Below are 18,961 nucleotides of genomic sequence, written 5' to 3' on the forward strand. Positions count from 1 at the left end.
GACATGATAAGGCCTCTATCAAATGCACGGATTATTATTACCAGAGTTCCGCTGCTACCTGTGGAATTGTGTGATTCACTGCCTTCATGTAAGGAGGGGAGAAAATTTGACAGGACAAATGACCTCAGACTATTGTGGTGAAGGAATGTGTTGAATTGCTACTGTATTTCGAAGAGTAATATATTTTCTGACCATTTTAATTTTGAAGTCATAGAACTAAAAGTTAACATGGAGTTTTAATGCATTTGCCAAAGGCCGAAAAATTATGCACAGTTGTGGAACGCACCTGTTTTCCATGACGGTTTTTCCATGAATTCCATCGATTTCCATCCCTGCTATAGTCGAGCCTATACATCTGAGCAAATTCATTTCCATGTCCTCCGGCATGACGTCCTTGAGTTCCTACAAGCGTAATAAAGTGCAATGTTCGTAGATCAACCTGAAGGAACTCCATATCCTCAGGGTCCACTGGACCTTCTGGGCACCAGGCTCCATCCCCTTCTTCGAAATCAAGCCTACGGAAGTATACAACACAATGGTTCACATCTTAAGTTTCTCGAATCTTAAAGAAGGTGGCAGTATTCTAGGTCTCAAACAAGGTCTTTTTGTTAGGATCTTGTGAAAATGGAGAGTTGATGGTCTCTCTTGTTAATGCTTTTAGCAAACGGATTCCCGGATTACAACAGTGTTCTCAACATCAAGTAACTACAGATTTCAAACTCAACCATTTATTTGCAAACACCAAGAAATCATGGACATGTTCTGACCTTGTTCAAAAACTAATGACATATTCATTGCATGTGATCAACAATGTACTAAAATATTAAGATCTAACCTCGGCAATCCGGAACAGTATTTTTGATGTGTACTGACAGTAAGCACAGATAAGAGCTTGAGATGGGTATCGGTACAACGATATCTGAATTAGGTTATATACAAATTGTGTTCAGTTATTGACGGTATATAGGAGGTCTCAGGTTAGCAATCAACTGTTACATCACTGTAACACTGTGAGTGAGACATTAAATATGATCATGTCTTGGACAGAAACCTACATTCCTGTTATTCTATACCATATGTTGACTGTGTAAACTCTTACTCTACTCTAACAGGTTATTTGAATACACTAATGATTCTCAGCAGAGCACTGACTCACTCACCTTCCATATTTGGCTGCAGTAGAGTCATACCAGTGGCTGGATGCTGTAATATCTTCATCTTGGATTTGCCCGCTTGACATTCCAAGTGGATAGCGACACACAGCTAGAGGTGAGACCACAAAACACACAGGAATTTAACATCATTCTGTACCGCAGTCTCCATCTCTCCCAGGTAAACTATACTTCCCACAAGCTCTTGGCAAATGCCTTCAACAGCCTCCCACCCAGTCCCATTGTGATTGGTTTGAGATCTTGTGGAACAAGAGAGTAACATCCACAGAAAAAAAAACTGCTACCATTGAAAGCACATTCACAGCAGTTCACTGCAGTATATACAAAAATGCCTTGATTGGTGACTATGATTATGGATTCAGTTTCAGGAAGTTTAATAAAGAAACCAGTGAATGGTTTGACAAAAGCTGCATGGGTAGATTTCCCACAAGGCTGGGAAATGTGAAACAGGCCAGGTCAGATTGGCCTGCTCGGCAAAGATTACTTTGCTGTGAAGAGGTAGGATCGAGGCTTCTGTGTGTGATTTCCCTACTGATCAGTCCCTGATCTTGGGCCAGGCTGTTGGAGTGCTGAGCAGAGCCAAAGCTTTTCTCCAAAGGGGGAATGAGTCAACCTGCATTGTTCATGTCCACCACATACTGTACTAGGTTGGTAGAGAATAATGACGGCATAGAAGCCATGCTGGGAGAGGGAAGGAGGAAAGACAGCCAATGAGGAGGAAAGAAAATCATTTTAAAATGGGTAAACATATTGGAAACAAGTAGTGTTTTATCTCAATTCTGGGAGTGTGGGAGCCAGATTCCATCATGGGTCCAACCTATTATCTAAAGTATCTTCATACAACCAGCCTTTAGTATTTGGTATTCAGTTTTTAAGCATTAGTCTGGTTTTATATAAGTAGTTATGAGTAGTTATAATAATAATAATACTACTAATCCTTTCATTTGATACATTGAGCACAGCAATGTCCCACAAACAGCCATTTATGGTAGTATCAAAGCTATATCTAACATTGAACAGCTGTATTTACTGTAATATAAGGGTTTGTTTCAACATCGGGGTGTGCAAGCTGAGAATTATTTAAAGAATGGCTGGAGCAGTTTCTCTGGACATGGCAGTCTGAGAGTTAAATATGTAGTTGTGCTCACTTAATTGGCAGTTCATGCCTATGACTGTGATGTAGAAATGGGGCACTTTCCCTTTTGCCTTTCTTGTAACACTATTGAGTTTCTATTTTCAAACCGTGTCTAACACAAGGCTAACCCGTAGGTGTTACAAGTCTGGCACAGTTGGTAGCACGCTCGTCTCTAAGTCCCACATCGAGGCTCCCTTGTGAAATGAATGCAGACATGTAAAGAAGAAGCTAGTTTGAAAAGTGGTTCCTCACTTTGACATTAGACAGGCAAAAAAGAGGAGAGTTGAGCTGAGCCCACATATATTGCATGCTCCATGCATTTTCAATATATGTTTTCATAATATAACCAGGTTCAAGGCAGTTCAGCCTTGAGTCCATTGCACATTGCTGTCATTCCTTAGGACAAGAGACTACACTTTGAGCCTGCACCTCCACTGCAGGCGGTTGCAAGGCAAGGCTTGTGCAGTTTAAAGCACGATGAAAGGACACGTTCAGCTTTGAATGCATTGAATGGAAAACTACTGGGCTCTGCTCTACCTTTACAGCTATTTGGTAAAATCCTCAGCCGGCTCTCCACACTGTAGGCATTGGCAACAGTGTGAGGAAAAAAACTCAAGATGAATGAACCACTTGTTTCCCAATATTTGCTGTCTTACCACTGGCTCCAGCACACATATATTATCATTATTAGACTTGGTTGATGTTGAAAATAGTTTTAGCAGAGCCAGTTAATGTCAGAAGTTACAGATAATAACAACAGTAATTTCTGAAAACAAAAACAGAGGATTTAAACAGAAACCACGGCATTTAGATTAAAAAAAAGAAACCCTTCCATGTCTGGCATGTATTCTTTCTGACACAAAGTTCCATTTGATATAATGCCGAGTGCTCTTTTTCAAATGGATGTTCAAGATCCCTTAACGGAATTGAAAAAGAAAGGGAGTTCCTCCCAATGTCCCGGCCAAAAAAATCCTCGGCTCCGCCGCTTCGAATGAAAAACATCTGAATTAATTACTGTTCACACACTCTGAGAAGATCTAGTTTTAACCCATAGCAATGTGCAAACATGAACATATAATGGCTCCATTAGCCTAACCTTTGTTTTGTGTGGAAGGCCTATCTTCGAATACAGATTTCTCAGAATGTTGGTAAATTCTTAAATCCAATCTTAATTTTATAGGTGTTTTTCCACAGCCCTTTTCTTTAAGAACGATAAAACTGACACCCAAATTAAGAATAAATTGAAGGATTTGCCAAACTTCTGCACAAGCTGAAATGCTAAGATAATAATCTTAAGGGTGAAACCAGGTGGAATTTGGGGGCAGCTGATTAAGTAAAAGAGAATGCTTACCCATGGATTTGCTGAAAGCAGGAAGAACTAATATGGTCAGCACCTTACCTGGATTAACCTGAGCCTGGATAAGCCCGAGCCAGTGAAGCAGCAGCAACAACAACAAGTGCATTGTCAGAAAAGACATAGAGATCGACTCAAGAGAAGAAGCAGATTTTCAGCCCTGAGGAAAGAGTTAGCAAGTCAGTGCTGAGATACCAATAACGACAGCAACGTCTTTAATTGTAACTTTTCCTGTGTGAGTCTATCTTTGCTGGTTCTGTTGTGTGTAACACTCTTACCTGTATAACACCGCATCTTAATGTCTCTCCGTTGGTTCAAGAATAAATATCTAACTGGTCCCTATACGCCTATATATTTAACCATGTTTACCAGTAATATAAAGACAATTTTTAAAAATGAAATAAATTAATTTATTGATAACTGAATAAAAATACATCTCATTTTTATAGATCATTATGTGCTTATTATCTGTGGTTGTTATTAAATTAACACTAAAGTGGGTTATGAGACTGCTTTAACATTCACTCGCTAAACTTTTTGTTACACCATTTTTCAGCACATTTCACAGATTGTTTGATACAACTTTTACTGAGGATCAACAGCATGCACCCATTCAATTTCTCTGTTAACCTTAAAAAATGTGTATGGTTGACCCAACTTTCTGCCATATTCGCTGGCTTATAGCTCAATATACATTCCATGTTATTTGCCACTTGTGGTAGTAAACCAACAGATAGTATGTACTACATCGCTGTAGTTTGGAATTTCCATGTGTAGGTGGCATGTATGGAATTCTCAGTTTGGTTTGGATTCTCTTAAGCATGATGATGGGTTTCCGCATGTGTCGGACACCTGGCTGACCAAAAACAAAATTCCGTGAGGCTAATTTACATTGGTCTATAACACAATTTCCTTGCCTTTATGCAATCTACGCTTTCTTGTGTCATAAGATTGTAAAAAAAAGTTTAATTTCTCAATTAACATTTGACCCTAAGATTGCAAAAGCATACTGTACGAAGCAATTTCTCTTTAAAAATACATTGTCAACCATACGCCTCCTTTTTTAAGGTTAACAGGGAAACTGAATGTTAATGGGTGCATGTTGTTGGTTAGTAAGTTTCTGTTTTGCATTACAAATTTATTATTTGTTTGGCAACTGGCAAACAGTTGTTACTAAAACGGAGTGAAAACATTTCAGTGGTATCCATAGGACAACATTTTTTCCTTGTTCAGGATATTCTCAATTTTGGGTCAGAGTTCGCAAATGTCAAACAGATCGCAGAAACTGCAGCAAATCTGCACAACAGCAAAAAGCCACATCCCATCGCCACCAACCAAACCACCAACAATGGAAGTTAGCCAACATGGAGTTTGTAGCTGTTACATACAATTTATGAACTACACTAGTTAAATACTGATTTCATTGTTCTGATAAAGCACAGAAATTAAGTTTCAGCTTTTCCGAATTATCCCCAACATTCCCAAATGCACATCATTCACATACATGTTTATGTTTGGGAAGGAGAGATATACAAAGATTTATTTACATCTTGCTAATCACGTGAACTTAAAGTTCAGTTTAACTGCTGCTGAAGGACTTCTCATGTCCAACTTATTACAAGGACAATTGATGAGATCAAGGCAGAATGAATTAAGTGGAGTTTGAAGAAAAATACTGTACTTTACAATTCTAGGTACCTCACTTTGAGGGCTCAAGAAAAATATGGTTACAAACGGACTAACAATACATTATCCAGAGTAAAATGATCCGAAAATAGTGTTAGCATACTTAAAGTGAAACCAAGTCTCACACGTGGTTAAGTAGCCAAAGTAAATCACAAATTGAATAGTTTCACAGTTATAAGAAGGTGTTCAGACCTGACTACAGTACAATGAAGGAGACAGGGTGAACTCTACCAGGCAGCACTGCAAATAACTGCGTATAAGCAGACAAAGACTTGTGTGATGATGCACAGAATGATTATACACCAGCTGGGATTTGTATGGTTTGACTATCTCATGTGCTTTGTGTTGTACAGGGAATAAAGCCTGCTAAAATATCAAGGGATAAATGAGCCTTTGGAACTAATTTTCAAAAATAACAACCTGTATGGTTGAGCCAGAAATACAGTGGGGTTCATTTGTAAATGACACGTGCCTCTTGCTCAGTTCTGTATTAAATTTGTTCTCTCTTTCTCTAACAACCAAGGGGGTTAAACACATTGTTTTCAAGTTTTAGTTCAACACCGCGCAGCTCAGAAATACCTCTTACACTCCCAGTACCTCTTGTAAGACTCCTGACACTACATTATAATAATCCTTGCATTTGATGTAGCGCTTTTCACGTCGGGAGGATGTCCCAAAGCGCTTCACAGAACACACTGTAAAGTGAATTGACTGTATATTTGTGGGCGAACGCGGCAGCCAATTGTGCACAACAATGTCCCACAAACAGTTGTAGATTGAAAATGACCAATTTATTATTGTTTTTGGTTTTTGGAGGGATTACATTGTCAGGGGTACATGTGTTCCTTTATGGAGAATATATAAAATGATCAAACATTAAAATGGTACTAATCAATAAATGCTTTAAAAATGGTGTAATGGTTTTATTACAGATATAAACTGTAGCACCTCAAATCTTCAGGAAATTAACATTTAGTGGAACAAAGCCTTCACTCTGTGTTCTTTGGTGTCAACATCAACAGCAACAACTTGCATTTACGTAGCGATCCTCATGCAGGATAAATGACCCAGAGTGCTCAAGCATCTTATGGAAACAGGCTTACATAAGAGTAACATTAGCAGAAGAAATGTAGACTGTATTTGATGGTTACAAAATTCTTCAGTTATTTTGATATTCTGAGAAAAAGCAAAACAACGTTGCCACTCTGAATCTGCCCAGGACTACTAATGGAAAGCAGACCTGTTTGCAATATATTCCAGTCATGTTGGCACTATTCCACTTGAGGGACGAGTTGTGCAATTGGATGTTAATTATCGTCCTAGTTTATTATAAGATCTTTTCTGTTTTAACAAAAAAAATTCGAGGCCACAGATAGTTGTTTTGCATTTGTTATTCCTTTCCTGCTGACCTCCTCATTTAGAGTTCTATCATTGTCTGTAGAAGCTTTAGAAGTCACTGTATCTGTACACTGGGGAAAAGTCTCAGTCATATTTCTCTGCAATGCCCATTGAAAGGGAATCAACATAAAAACATTCCATTGCCATTTGAGTCTCAAACATTTTCCTTATAAAAGATGAGAATCACATAATGGACAGTCTGAAGCAACTGATTCATTGTCCTGTTTGAAATTCCCAATGTATCTGGTGTATGGATGCCATACACTAAATGATCGCATCCTATATCAATAATAATCATTGGATTTGATACATCACCTTTCATGTCAGGACATCTCAAAGCAGTTCAGGGTATTTACTGTAAAATGTAATGACTGTGTATTTTGTAGTAAACAGGCTGACAATGGGGTCTATTCTAACTTTTTTATGACTGGGTTAAAGTATCCCATTGGAATTCCTGATCACGCTCTAGATATATGCTCAGGAAATAGAATATGTCAGACACAGGTTGCGTGATGTCCTTATAGTTACCTGGACGAGTATTTGCATGACTTGGATTCCTTAAGAAAGTATCTGGTTAAAGGATACCCCAAATTAGACCCCAGAATTAGGTAATGGAATTCTTTTTCGTTGTAGGATCTGGTACAGCACCAAATTAGATGAAGTAAAGCCCACATTACGGCAGCACTGTTTACTTTCTAATTTGTTCCTCATTTAGCAAAACATTTTTAAGTTGCTCCGATACAGTTGTGGTATTTATTTGTTTGACTAAGGCAAACCATATTTAGTTACACGTTTACTGAGGAATCCTGTTGATGGGATCAAAGCAGCAAAGAAGAGTGATGCTGGTGCGACTTTATATGAATTATGGTCTAGTTTAATATGTGACATTCTTGCTGAACTGCAACAACACTCCTGGTTTTATTCTTTTTCCTTCCCTCCTTCCCAACCAGCAGATTGTATGAATGTTAATTCAATGGCTCCACTGATCCTTATTCTCAGCAATCACATTTGGGGCAGGTTAAAGCAAGGCTCTCTGAGATCAGTGCTTAATTGGTACTGAATTGTGTTTAGTTTGATCTGAGCACCAGTATTCACTATTAACCAGATTGAGGGTGTTCAAACCTATTTTCACAGATAAAACTTTAAGTCTAGGGAGAGTTGGATGTAGAAAACATCTCTCGTAACCTATTAATCTGTGATGGATCTGATCCCCACTCCCAGAAGTTCAAGGGCTGTGTTCTAACCACGGACTCCACCTCTAAGCATTCGCCATATGGAATAACAGTGCCGACTTCACCATCTAAGTGGCCCATGGTTCTTGGCAAGAGAAGCTGGGTTTCCTTTTTAGAAAATGTAGGTCACTAGAACAGTTCCTGTTCTCTGGCCTGATATATCAGTGAATAAAGTCCTTATTACTTAGACGCAGTAGTTTGTTTTATCCCTTGCGAATAGAAAAGTGGAATCTGCTATAACCCTCCCCACCCCACCCACCCCCCCAACACAGCTACAAAACGTTTCAAACACAGTGTGTTCGGTCTGTGTGTCTGTAAGAGTGTATGTGTCTCCTCTCTCTGTGAGTGTGTCTCTCTCTCTGTCTGCGAGTGTGTCTGTGAGTGTGACTCTATCTCTGTGTTTGTGTCACACACACAGTCTCACTCTCTGGCTGTGAGTGTGTATGTGTCTCTCTATCTCTCTCTCTGTGTCTGTGAAGTATGTGTATCACTCTCTGTGTGTGTGTAGTGTGTGTGTGTCTCTTTGTGTCTGTGTGTGGTGGCAGGCCTCGAGAGGCAGGAGATGGTGACCTCTTGAAGCCCCGCAGTTCCCCTAGTGTTTTTCTCCCCCTTCCCCAATGAACCACCCAGTTTTTGTTAAAGAAAGCATTAATCATTTTGTTTTGTAACAATCTAGTATGTGTCATTTCTTCATGTTTAGTTTTCATCAATAAAGTGAAAAATGTAAGTTGGCAGCAAAATGTATCTCTCAATATGCCCCAATCAACCCCCCCACCACAATTTTTCCATAAAATGTATCAAATTTCCCTGAAATTTTTTGTCAAATATTTCTGTAATTTTCTATTGGCTCTGGTATTAACATAGATAAACATTAATTTTAATTTTTACTACAATTTAACCTTAGGGTTGCATTATAGTGGAGTCCCCTAATGCTAGATAGTTTGCATGCTGGCCAATGCCAAACAGTACTGTGCACATCCTTACCCTGTTATTAAAGTTAGAAGAAAAACTTTCTGTTGCTTTAATCTCCATTCTCAGTATCGTTCATAAAATGAAATGAACCAGACGTTTGTTTAGTCTTTTTGCCATGTCCTTTTCCCTTACTTCCCAAATCCATAAATTACTTGGTGAAAAAAAACTCTCAAATAACCAGACATTTTTTCCCCCCTCCCTTGTTCTCAGGGTTGGTTGCATAACCATTCGAATCGGAGAGATGTTTTTGGCTGAATGAAAATGTCCAGTCAGGTCTCTGTTTGGAACCACACCGCAAAATGATGGGGGTGGAGAGGTGGGGTGGGGGTGGGCGGTTGGCACAGGCTGTATAGTTTGTCTTATCATATCACAGTCACATACTCCAATCACAAGGAGGAGAACATATGGACAAAGAGTAAGTTGTTTTCTCCCCAAAACACCACGGTTACCGCAGCAACCTTATTTTTTCCCCTCTCCTGGCATGATAACTGGAAATTCTATCAGTTCCTTTAAACTGGAATAGATTTGGATGCAAACCACAAAAAGTATCAGTCTAATTTTATTGTCCCAGGAATGCTGCACGTGATGGTGACTGACCATAAGTACAAAACTAACCAGACACTCCAGTGTAGTGATGGGGTGTCCAATCTTTTTATACTTATATTTATAAATTTTTAATTTGAATATGAATATGATATTGAATATCTGAGTATGAATTTATACTGACTAACAGTATCAATATAAATATTTAGATTTAGATGTGTCCATTCATATTCATATTCAAATTCAATTCAGTTCTTTCTTGAAAGTCCCGAGAATGTAAAGGAGGAGGGTACGGGAGTAAAACTCTATGAAAATTTTGTAACTCATGATCCACATTTGTTCACCGAGACCAGCCCACAGAGATAGCAAGGCCCAGAGGCTGCAACATTGGAATGTGCTAATCCATTCAGCCATGATAAAATCTTTTTCTTAAATATGTTTAGAAACCGCAGCAACATGCTGTCATTCCAGCAATGTACTGATCCGATCTCAACTTGACGAACCATTTGAACTTCAAAAGCTGCTCAACTTGTCAAGACTTCTCCATTCTCGACCTGACTAACAGCATGAATCTCAAAAGCTGTTATTGGGAAACACAGCACAATCTGTCAGGTGGCGAGATGAGGTTAGGCCACAAAGTAAACCACAAATACACCCATATTGCTAAGTATACATTAATCTGTCATATTCTCTGAGGTGAGAGCAAATTTGTAAATTTCAGGCTCCCGCAAGACTCAGTAAGTATACTGATATACTGATTAGGAAAATTCCACCTGCATTCCTTGGGCTGTGTTGAGTAAGCTGATGTCAGACTGGGGAGCATTGAGGAAGCAACAAATTGTCCTCAGTGTCTTTCAGTTAGAGGAAAATTTACTAGGGTCCTAGCCGCTGATCATTTTGCAGCAAACTCGGCTGCAAAACAACAATAACAACAAAATTACATTTGTATAGCACCTTTCAAATCGGGAGGACGTCCCAAGGCGCTGGACAGACAGAGTTACGGACCTGAGCTGAGGGTCGGGGTGGGAGGAGGAGGCATGGGGGAAAGCAGGGAGATCGAACGCACGGTCGAAGAGAAGGGTCTTGAGGTGGGTCTTGAAGATGGCGAGGGAGGGGGCAAGACGGAGGGACTGTGGGATGGAGTTCCAGAGGGTGGGTGCAGAGTGGCGGAAGACCCAACCGCTAATAGGGGGGCGAGCGAGGCGGGGGACATGAAGCAGGCCGGAGCCCGCTGAGCAGAGGGAATTAACAGGGTGGTAGGGGCTTAGGAGGTTGGAGAGGTAGTGGGGAGCAAGACTGTGGAGGGCTTTGAAGGTGAGGACCAGTATCTTAAAATGCATCCTCTGTGTGATGGGAAGCCAGTGGAGTTGGGCAAGGATGGGGGTGATAGGGTCGCAGAGCCTAGTGCGGGAGAGGACACGGGCTGCAGAGTTCCGGATGATCTGCCCCCTGTGGAGGGAGGAGTTGGGGAGGCCGACAAGCAGTGAGTTTTCATAGTCGAGCCTCGATGTAATGAAGGCGTGTATGAGGGTTTCGGCGGCCTGCGCTGAGACAGTGTCGGAGCCGGGCGACGTTGCGGAGGTGGGGGAAGGCAGATCGGGTCATGGCGCAGATGTGGGGTCGAAAGGATAGTTGAGGGTCAAACAAGATCCCAAGGTTCTGGACTGGCTTAGCAAGGTGGAGTGTGCAACCATGGATGGTGATACTGTCAGCGCCTGAGGTGAGGAGGCGCTGACGGGAGCCAATCAGGAGAGTCTCGGTCTTGTTGAGGTTCAATTGAAGAAAGTTAGCTCTCATCCAGGACTTGTTGTCTGACAGACGTTCTGTCTGCAAAGTAGTGGCCCTGGAGTCGAGGGTGGAGATAGAGAGGTAGAGTTGGGTGTCATCCTCATACATGTGGAACTTGACCCCATGTCTGCGGATGATGTCACCAAGAGGGAGCATATAGATATTGTGCACATGTTGGCCTTAGAAAACTGTTAGATTTGACTGGAATTTCTATTCCCCCTTTTCCCCACCATATTGATTATGACACACATTGTCCAGTCTCCTATTGACCAAAGAATGGCCACCGAGACAAGATTCTGTTGGACTGCTAGGATCTGTGAAACTGCATCGCGAAGAGGCTGTGTCTTCAGGAGGGAAAGGAACATAAAGGGAGCAGACAGAAGAGTAAATATCAGCATATCACTTCCTAATAAATGTTTAGAAAGATTTCAAGCCTGTATCTTAAAATTAAAAAGTTGCTGCAGACTTTTCACGGCCGTTTAATGGAGTCTCAGTCCTGAGCCATGCTGTTATCACAAAATTGCAAGATCAATTAGGACAAAGAAGTCCTAATTGGTTTTTTGACCAATTTGATCTTATCTCATATACACATACCACACACATTATACCCACAAGGTCCTCCTAACTGAGTGAAGCCAGGTTACTCATCGCCTGAACTCAAGCAGGATTTTCTTGAAGCCCACAGAAGCCAGAAGTACATCCTTTCATGTAAGTACAAAATGTTGCCTACCAAGTACAGTCATTACATATTACAGTAAGTCTTGCGCTTTGAGACATCCTGCAGCATGAAAGGAGTTTTAATACCAAATAAAAGGATTATTATAAGAACCCTTTTTTTTCTCTGGTTTCAGCCCTCACAGAATCAACCTAGGGTAAACAGGGCAAATGACCACAGCGATTTCCTCTTGTTTTAACTGGACAGTATTTTATAGCTGGGGAATACTGCATGTTGTCATTTACTAACCAATCCAGCAATTAGTCCATCCTTTCCCACATGTGGATTAGATAAGAACATGTCAGGACAATATTTTGTAACTCTACTCAGCTCTCTGTATAATGATGTCTCAGGAATCTTATGCAAGATTTATTACTACAAGAAAAACTTTGTGATTCTCCCTCAGTAAAGGGGTCATCAAAACACATATTATACAGAGAAGCCTGTAGTGATTCAATACCGAGTATTACAGTGCTATTTGCATTTTATAATCTATGGATTGAAGATCGTAACATTTCTTAGCAGATTTGATGTGTTACACACTAACATTTTGGCTGAAATATTTGCTCATTAAAGTCAGAGATGAGGAATTGCAAACAACCTTGTGGTGCAACTATATTCCTAGGTAGGCTAATACTGAGTTCATCATGACGGTGGATAAGACTTGGTGGGATTGGAGATGTGTTTATGTTTCTTGCTAGTTGAGATCAACTCATATATTAGACTTGGTACTTATTTAAAAAAAATATTGTTTTATGATCTCTGGCATGGTGAAGTAACAATCTGTCACTAATGGCAATGTCATGTTGTATATTAGTAAGGGCAAGATGAGTAGCTATTGCCCATAAAATAAACAGTGCAGTAATATGCACATATCTCTTACTGGGGAACAAACCAAATGCAAAGCAATCTGAATTCAGTTTCAAGACTTTTTATTTGATGTTGTGAAGTTTTTAAGCCTTGGTGGTCTTGCCTTATTAACCTTGACCATAAGAACGCAGGCACAAGATAAGGGTACCTTGTTTTGAAGTTTTCATATTGAAGGTTCACAGATAAACTTCTAATGTTGAATGTATTAAGTATGAAGCTAAATACTTGTATATCATTCCTTGTCATACAGTAGCAGCTCAGCTGCAGCTGGATGTGTCCAAAGCCCTATTATTCAATACTGATTAAAACTTGTGAAGTAATTTCTTTAACTTCATGGGGTAGCTTCCAGTGAAACTGAAAAACACTCAGATTTACCAGGAGCAATGCATTGACTCCGTTCAAATGGTGACAATCTGTGTGTTTGTTGCTTTCTTTTCAACTTTGGGGGCTATCTTTGCTCCTTGCACTTATGTATTCGATTTGTGAATTTGAGCTGAGTGTTATTCTGACCCTTTCAGTAATCTCGGTAAATTTTCCCCTCTGCACTTAAAAAGAAATGTAATATTGTTTGTAACAATGACATTAGAAATTTAAAATTAAAATGGGCTCTCCATCGATTAAGAAGGGCATAGAGATACATTGTGAAACTTACTCAATGGGGAGCAGGCCAGATGTTTGTTCACAGTAACAATTATGCTAACATGGAGCACACAGAATAGAATAATTATCTTTGTTTCAGCAGAGGTTAAGCAGAAGCTTCTAATTTGAGATAAACACAACTATTGCTCTTGAGAAAAAGCACCATTGAGGAAATCCCAGCAGACTCGCAGACAGCAGACTCTCCCGATCCCTGCCAAGTGGCGAGCTTGTTTGCATCAGAGAATTCGGATTTCCACATCACTAATCCTTGACCGTACAATTCCCATCCGACATTTCTCTTGTTCGGATGCTGTGAGCTAGAGCTGTTCTAAGGTTACTGGACCTTGATTCCTAATTTAATCACATTGCAGTACATTCTATTCCATTATGAAGGGACATTGAGTTGTCAGGAGCACCTCACTGTAACCAAAAATACCTGTAGAAGAGCACGCTGTAATGTGGATGGAATGTGGTCACAAAACTAATTCTAGCAAATTCCTAGAACTACATTAACTGCTATTAAATTCAGTTTGCTCTTCATATAGTTTAATTGCCTGCTACAGGCAATTTTAAAACAACAGCATTCTATCCTATTGCATCAGCAAACTTAAAAGTACTGTATAAAAGTATTGTTTCCAAACACCATAAAAATGCAATCGGAACAGAGTCCAAGATCCTGAGGAGGGTAGAAGCCACAGGCTCTGGTTTAGAGCACAATCAAACCTGAACAGATTGAATCTTCCCTGGATTGAATGGGTTATATAAATAATAGAAGGCAAGGCCTCATACCCTGAGAGGAAATTGAAAAATCAATGACATACAAAAAAAATGCGCTTGACTGTGACTCAGAGGGCTGTAAGATGCTACAATTCAAAACATTTTGCCCACAAAAATACACAGTCAATCCACTTTGCAATGTAATCTGTGAAGCTCTTTGAGACGTCTCAACAATGTAATAAGGCACTATTCAAGAATTATTATTAGTGGTTTTCAAAGTGATCATTTCCCACCCATTTTCATTTTCTTTTTCATGGATCTGCTGACATAGTACACCATCAATTCACCAGGGAGCAATGCTGGCATGGAAGCATTTTACTTATGAGGGTTTCAAATCCAGCGTTCAAACAACTAACATGACTGTGCCTTAGGTAACATACTAACCTGTTGGAACCTGTTCTGTTATAAATAAAGTGCAAAGGCAGAGAAAGTCTATCTGTCGTGAGCAGGCCCTTCAAATCAAAATCCTGAGGATTAATTTCCAATGGAGAACAAATTTCCTTTTCGAGTGTTAGCTTCATTCAAAGAATTGGCATTTTACTTTGTAACACATAGGGAAGAACATGGAAAGAGATCAGTACAGCTGCTTTTGTAGCATGTGAAGCTTGATCCTCAATACTCCCAGAGTACCTCCATTCCTTTCCCAGTGTTTCATGTCTCACTATCCATTTCTATGAGAGGTGTACAAATTTTTAAAAGGGATTGATTGGAAAAAGTAACCCAGATCAATACTTTAGGATGGAACAAGACAGTAGAACAAGAGAACATAGGTTTAGAGATGTAAAGGACAATTTCAGGAAGTTTTTCTTTATGGAAAGGGTAATTAATAACTGGAACAATTTGCCAGGAAAGGTGGTAGGACACTGGACTAATTTAAAAAAAGTAGTTTGATGCTGGGAGGATGGTAGGTATTTTGGATGGATGAGATCAGATAGACTGAAGGGCCTTCTTTATCTGAACTAATCTTTTGATTTTGTGAAAACAAAAACAGAAGTGGCTGGGAACACTCAGCAGGTCAGGCCACATCTATGGAGAAAGGAAAGTGAGTTAACGTTTCGGGTCCACGACCCTTCGTCAGAACTGGGGCATGTTGGGATGGAGAGATTTTTAAGGGCTAACAGAAAATGGGGGGAGGCAGGGCAAGGAAGACAAAGGAGAACATGGGGTGGAGGACAGGGGATGATGGGTTAAAGAGGTGTTAATGATGCAAAAATAAAGGGGGGGTTACAACAAAGCAGGGGAATAGAGGTGTTAACACCGTAGAACAAAAGGGGGGATAAAAGAACCTGCAACAAACAAGCAGATCAGGGAGACAAAAGGTGTGTCTGGAACCAAGATGATGTGGTAATGGTCACAGAAGATGGGGAAGGGAAGGTGAGCTGTTATGGTCTGAAATTGTTGAAATCAATATTGAGACCAGAGGGCTGTAAGGTCCTGAGCAAATAAGTGAGGTGCTGTTCCTCGAGCTTGCGCTGTGGCTCTTTGGAACAGTGTAGGAGACCGTGGATGGAGTGATCAGAGTGCGAGTGAGAGGGAGAAGTGAAATGGCAAGAAACCTGAAGCTCAGGGTTGTGCTTGTGGAACACAACCTCATTTTCTCCGTTGTCTTCCTTGCCCTGCCTCCCCCTTCTCTGTTAGCCCTTAAAAGCCTCTCCCTCCCAACATGCCCCAGTTCTAACAAAGTGCCGTGGACCCAAAACGTTGACTCACTTTCCGTTCTCCATAGATGCTGCCTGACCTGCTGAGGGTTTCCAGAGACTTCTGTTTTTGTTTTCAGATTTCCAGCATCTGCAGTGTTTTGTGTTTTTTTAAGCTTGTGATTTCTCGAGATGAATCACTATATGTATTGAGGATTGAGAAGGTGGTTCCAGTGCTGTGCTGCGATATGATAGAGGCAGAATTCGATGTATCTGAAGTTTTTGCTGGTGATTCTGGAAGTGCGCAGAGGAAAGGATTGCATTGATCTCACTAACACTGACTTACAGCACTTTGGGATGTCCTAAAGTGAAAGGCACCATACACATGTAATTTGTTGTTATTGTTGACTCAATCGTATTTAAACTGGATTTGCTCAGGCGTATGGGGGAGTGGGGTTGGGGGGTAATTGCAGTAAACCACTTCCTTACTGGCGAGTCTCTGGGGAGTCTGAAATGCTGAGGACATGATTTGATTTTACTTTAATATCGATTGTTCAAGTATTGTCTCCTCGCATCTGATAGTACCGTCTGAAAATCCTCGGTACAATTTTAAATCGGAGTAGCCAGAAAATGGAAGAAAAGCATCTCAGCACTATCAGACATAAAACAATGGGATTTTGTTAAGATTGCGATACGGTAACTCAGCTTTAGTATTGGGGGCGGTCGGTGGGGAGGGAAATAATTTCAATTGAAAGCAATTTTCATAGAAACATAGAGCAAGACTTCAATTAAATCACTGGAGCTCTGAGCGAATTTGCTTCTGCAACATCTAGAGTTGTGTGTAAATCCGTAAGCAAAAACTGAGAGCAAATCACCAACAACCAAACAACGACAGACATCTGCCCATCTTAAAAGCTTAGTCTGATGTACGGTATCAACTCGAGTCGTTTAGTAAAGTGCCAGCACCCATGCCTAGCTTCACAGTTCACAGTAGCAGAAGCTCGGTTGTTAAGGCAAAAAGGACACCATTTGAAACACAGCAGAACAGAACAAGAAGCAAGTAAAATGTTGAAGTAAGTTCTGTGATGTGCTTCACATACCTTTGATGAGTGAAAGAACAGGACTCTAATAGATCTTGTTTCTTCTGCAAACTCTCAAATTGTTTCCAAAACCCACGGAGCACAATTCCCCTAAAGCTCTGAAAGACACATGCTAAATGCAGAGCTCAGCTCCTGTCAGCAGAGGCTGGCTAAGAAAGAGAGCCCAGCTCTGACAAAGCCAGGTAATCTGTTGATTTTTTATACACAACACAATATTACCATAGTTTATGGGGTTTTTGTCTGCTGGATTGGTCCAATGAAACCAGCTGCATAATTACGTGGGCAGCTTATGCCTTCAGGCCTGAACAACTTTCATATTTTTCTTGGCTTTGGTTAAGTCTGCACTACAGGCTTATAAGGCTTGAATGGAGCACTCGCAAACAGCGAGCAAATGTTTTGAAACACTAAACAACCTTCCTTTTATGTAAATAAACGATAAAACATAGTATCAGTTTGTTAAGATCATGTTTTATAAAGTTAAAAGTGTATAAACAGAAAACATATTGCGCCCATACTGTATGACTATGCCTTATATAATGCACAGTTTTTGTACTGTACTTCAAGGCACTTTTAACTGTTTGCATGCGGTGAAGGAGATTGTATTTCCGTACTCTGCTACTGGCTCAGCTGGTAGCTTTCTTGCCTCTGAGTGAGAAGGTTGTGGGCTCCAAGCCCCATGTCGGGACTATAAGTTCACAGTCCAGGTTGATAGTGGTGGAGCATTGCATTGCCGAAGGTACTTATCTTTCGATAAAATGAGTTTCTCTCAGTGTCCTGGGTAACACTCCTCCCAGATAATAACAAAGAAATGATCATTTACTTCATAATTTATTGTGCGATATATTGCTGTGCTCAAACTGGCTGCCTCATTCACCCACAAATACACAGCCACTATGTTTTACAGAAATAACTCTTAAGCTCTCTAATTCATTTTGAACTGATAAGGCGCTATATTAAATACAAAGATTACTACATTCTTTTAGTGCTTTCTTGGGAATATTAATTTGCTTAAGGCACTGACTCGCAGACTTTTTCCTCCTTTCTCTCAGCCTGAGATGTGCATCCAAGGCATTTTCCAGTCAGTGCAGGGGCCCAATTGAAACCCAACTTTCTGCCTAAAGCACTAAGGCTGCCATGGAAGGAATCCAGATGCTGTTAATAATGTCTAACCATCTTTGCACGAAACCCCATACTGAGTAAAATGGCAGAGTTATTTATAGGAAAAGCAGATAAATCCAGTGGCTCTGAGAAAACGCAGAATGAAGATTAGCAGAAAAAAAGAAAAACAAACAGCAAGCCATGCGGCACATCTTTTTTTTACTTTTTAAAGAATATTGGGGTTTAATTTCTAAGCAGGGTTCTTCAACAAGGAATCTGAGGACTCCTTATAGTGACATATATCACGATAGTGACTTACAGTGTATATCACACCAACCTAAACAAATTCCATTTTAAAGTAATCTACTTCCAAAGCGGAATTACATTGACTCGACAGGAATCATAACAAGGTTGCTTATTAACGAATGCCGCAAATTAGACTCTGCTCTTTATTTTAAGTTCTTCCTGTAGGGCACCATTCACTCTCATGTTACAACCATTTCCCAGGTAAGAAAGTGATCTGCTCTGATCTGTTCCCAGGCCTCTCCTAGCGTGTTGTGCTGGCCACTCAGAGGAACTCAGGGGAAGCTTTCCTATAACGAACGAGCCGGTGGTATCCATGTGACAACTGGGTTCCTACTTACAGCTAGGTATACAGAAACGTGTGGAGTAAGCAAACTTGCTTAAGACCTATTTCCTCATAACACTAATGCCATTCAAATGAAATATATTTTTTTAACTACAAAACACTCCTTCCATTAGAAAGATGATTTGACTACTTATTGCACATCAACCACCACAATTCTCTTAATTAATGTGTTTACATGTTAAGGCAAACCAGCACA

At 40.3% G+C, this 18,961-nt stretch overlaps 1 protein-coding gene across 4 annotated transcripts in view; it reads right to left on the reverse strand.

Annotated features, from left to right (window-relative positions):
• The window catches only part of ddr2a (discoidin domain receptor tyrosine kinase 2a), a 47,854-nt gene that overhangs the window by 17,784 nt on the left and 11,109 nt on the right, over nucleotides 1-18,961 (reverse strand). For 3 of the 4 annotated variants that reach the window (XM_007895649.2, XM_007895648.2, XM_007895647.2), the window contains 3 exons: nucleotides 3,707-3,821; nucleotides 1,161-1,263; nucleotides 287-515 (listed from right to left, as the gene is read on the reverse strand). In XM_007895649.2, the coding sequence (XP_007893840.1) occupies nucleotides 287-515; nucleotides 1,161-1,263; nucleotides 3,707-3,785 (411 nt within the window). In that variant the 5' untranslated portion in view covers nucleotides 3,786-3,821. The remainder of the gene's footprint in view (nucleotides 1-286; nucleotides 516-1,160; nucleotides 1,264-3,706; nucleotides 3,822-18,961) is intronic. The other variant, XM_042335590.1, reaches the window with a different exon arrangement.

Source organism: Callorhinchus milii, unplaced genomic scaffold (assembly GCF_018977255.1).
Source record: "Callorhinchus milii isolate IMCB2004 unplaced genomic scaffold, IMCB_Cmil_1.0 Scaffold5, whole genome shotgun sequence".
In the NCBI taxonomy this organism is placed as follows: Eukaryota; Metazoa; Chordata; class Chondrichthyes; order Chimaeriformes; family Callorhinchidae; genus Callorhinchus; species Callorhinchus milii.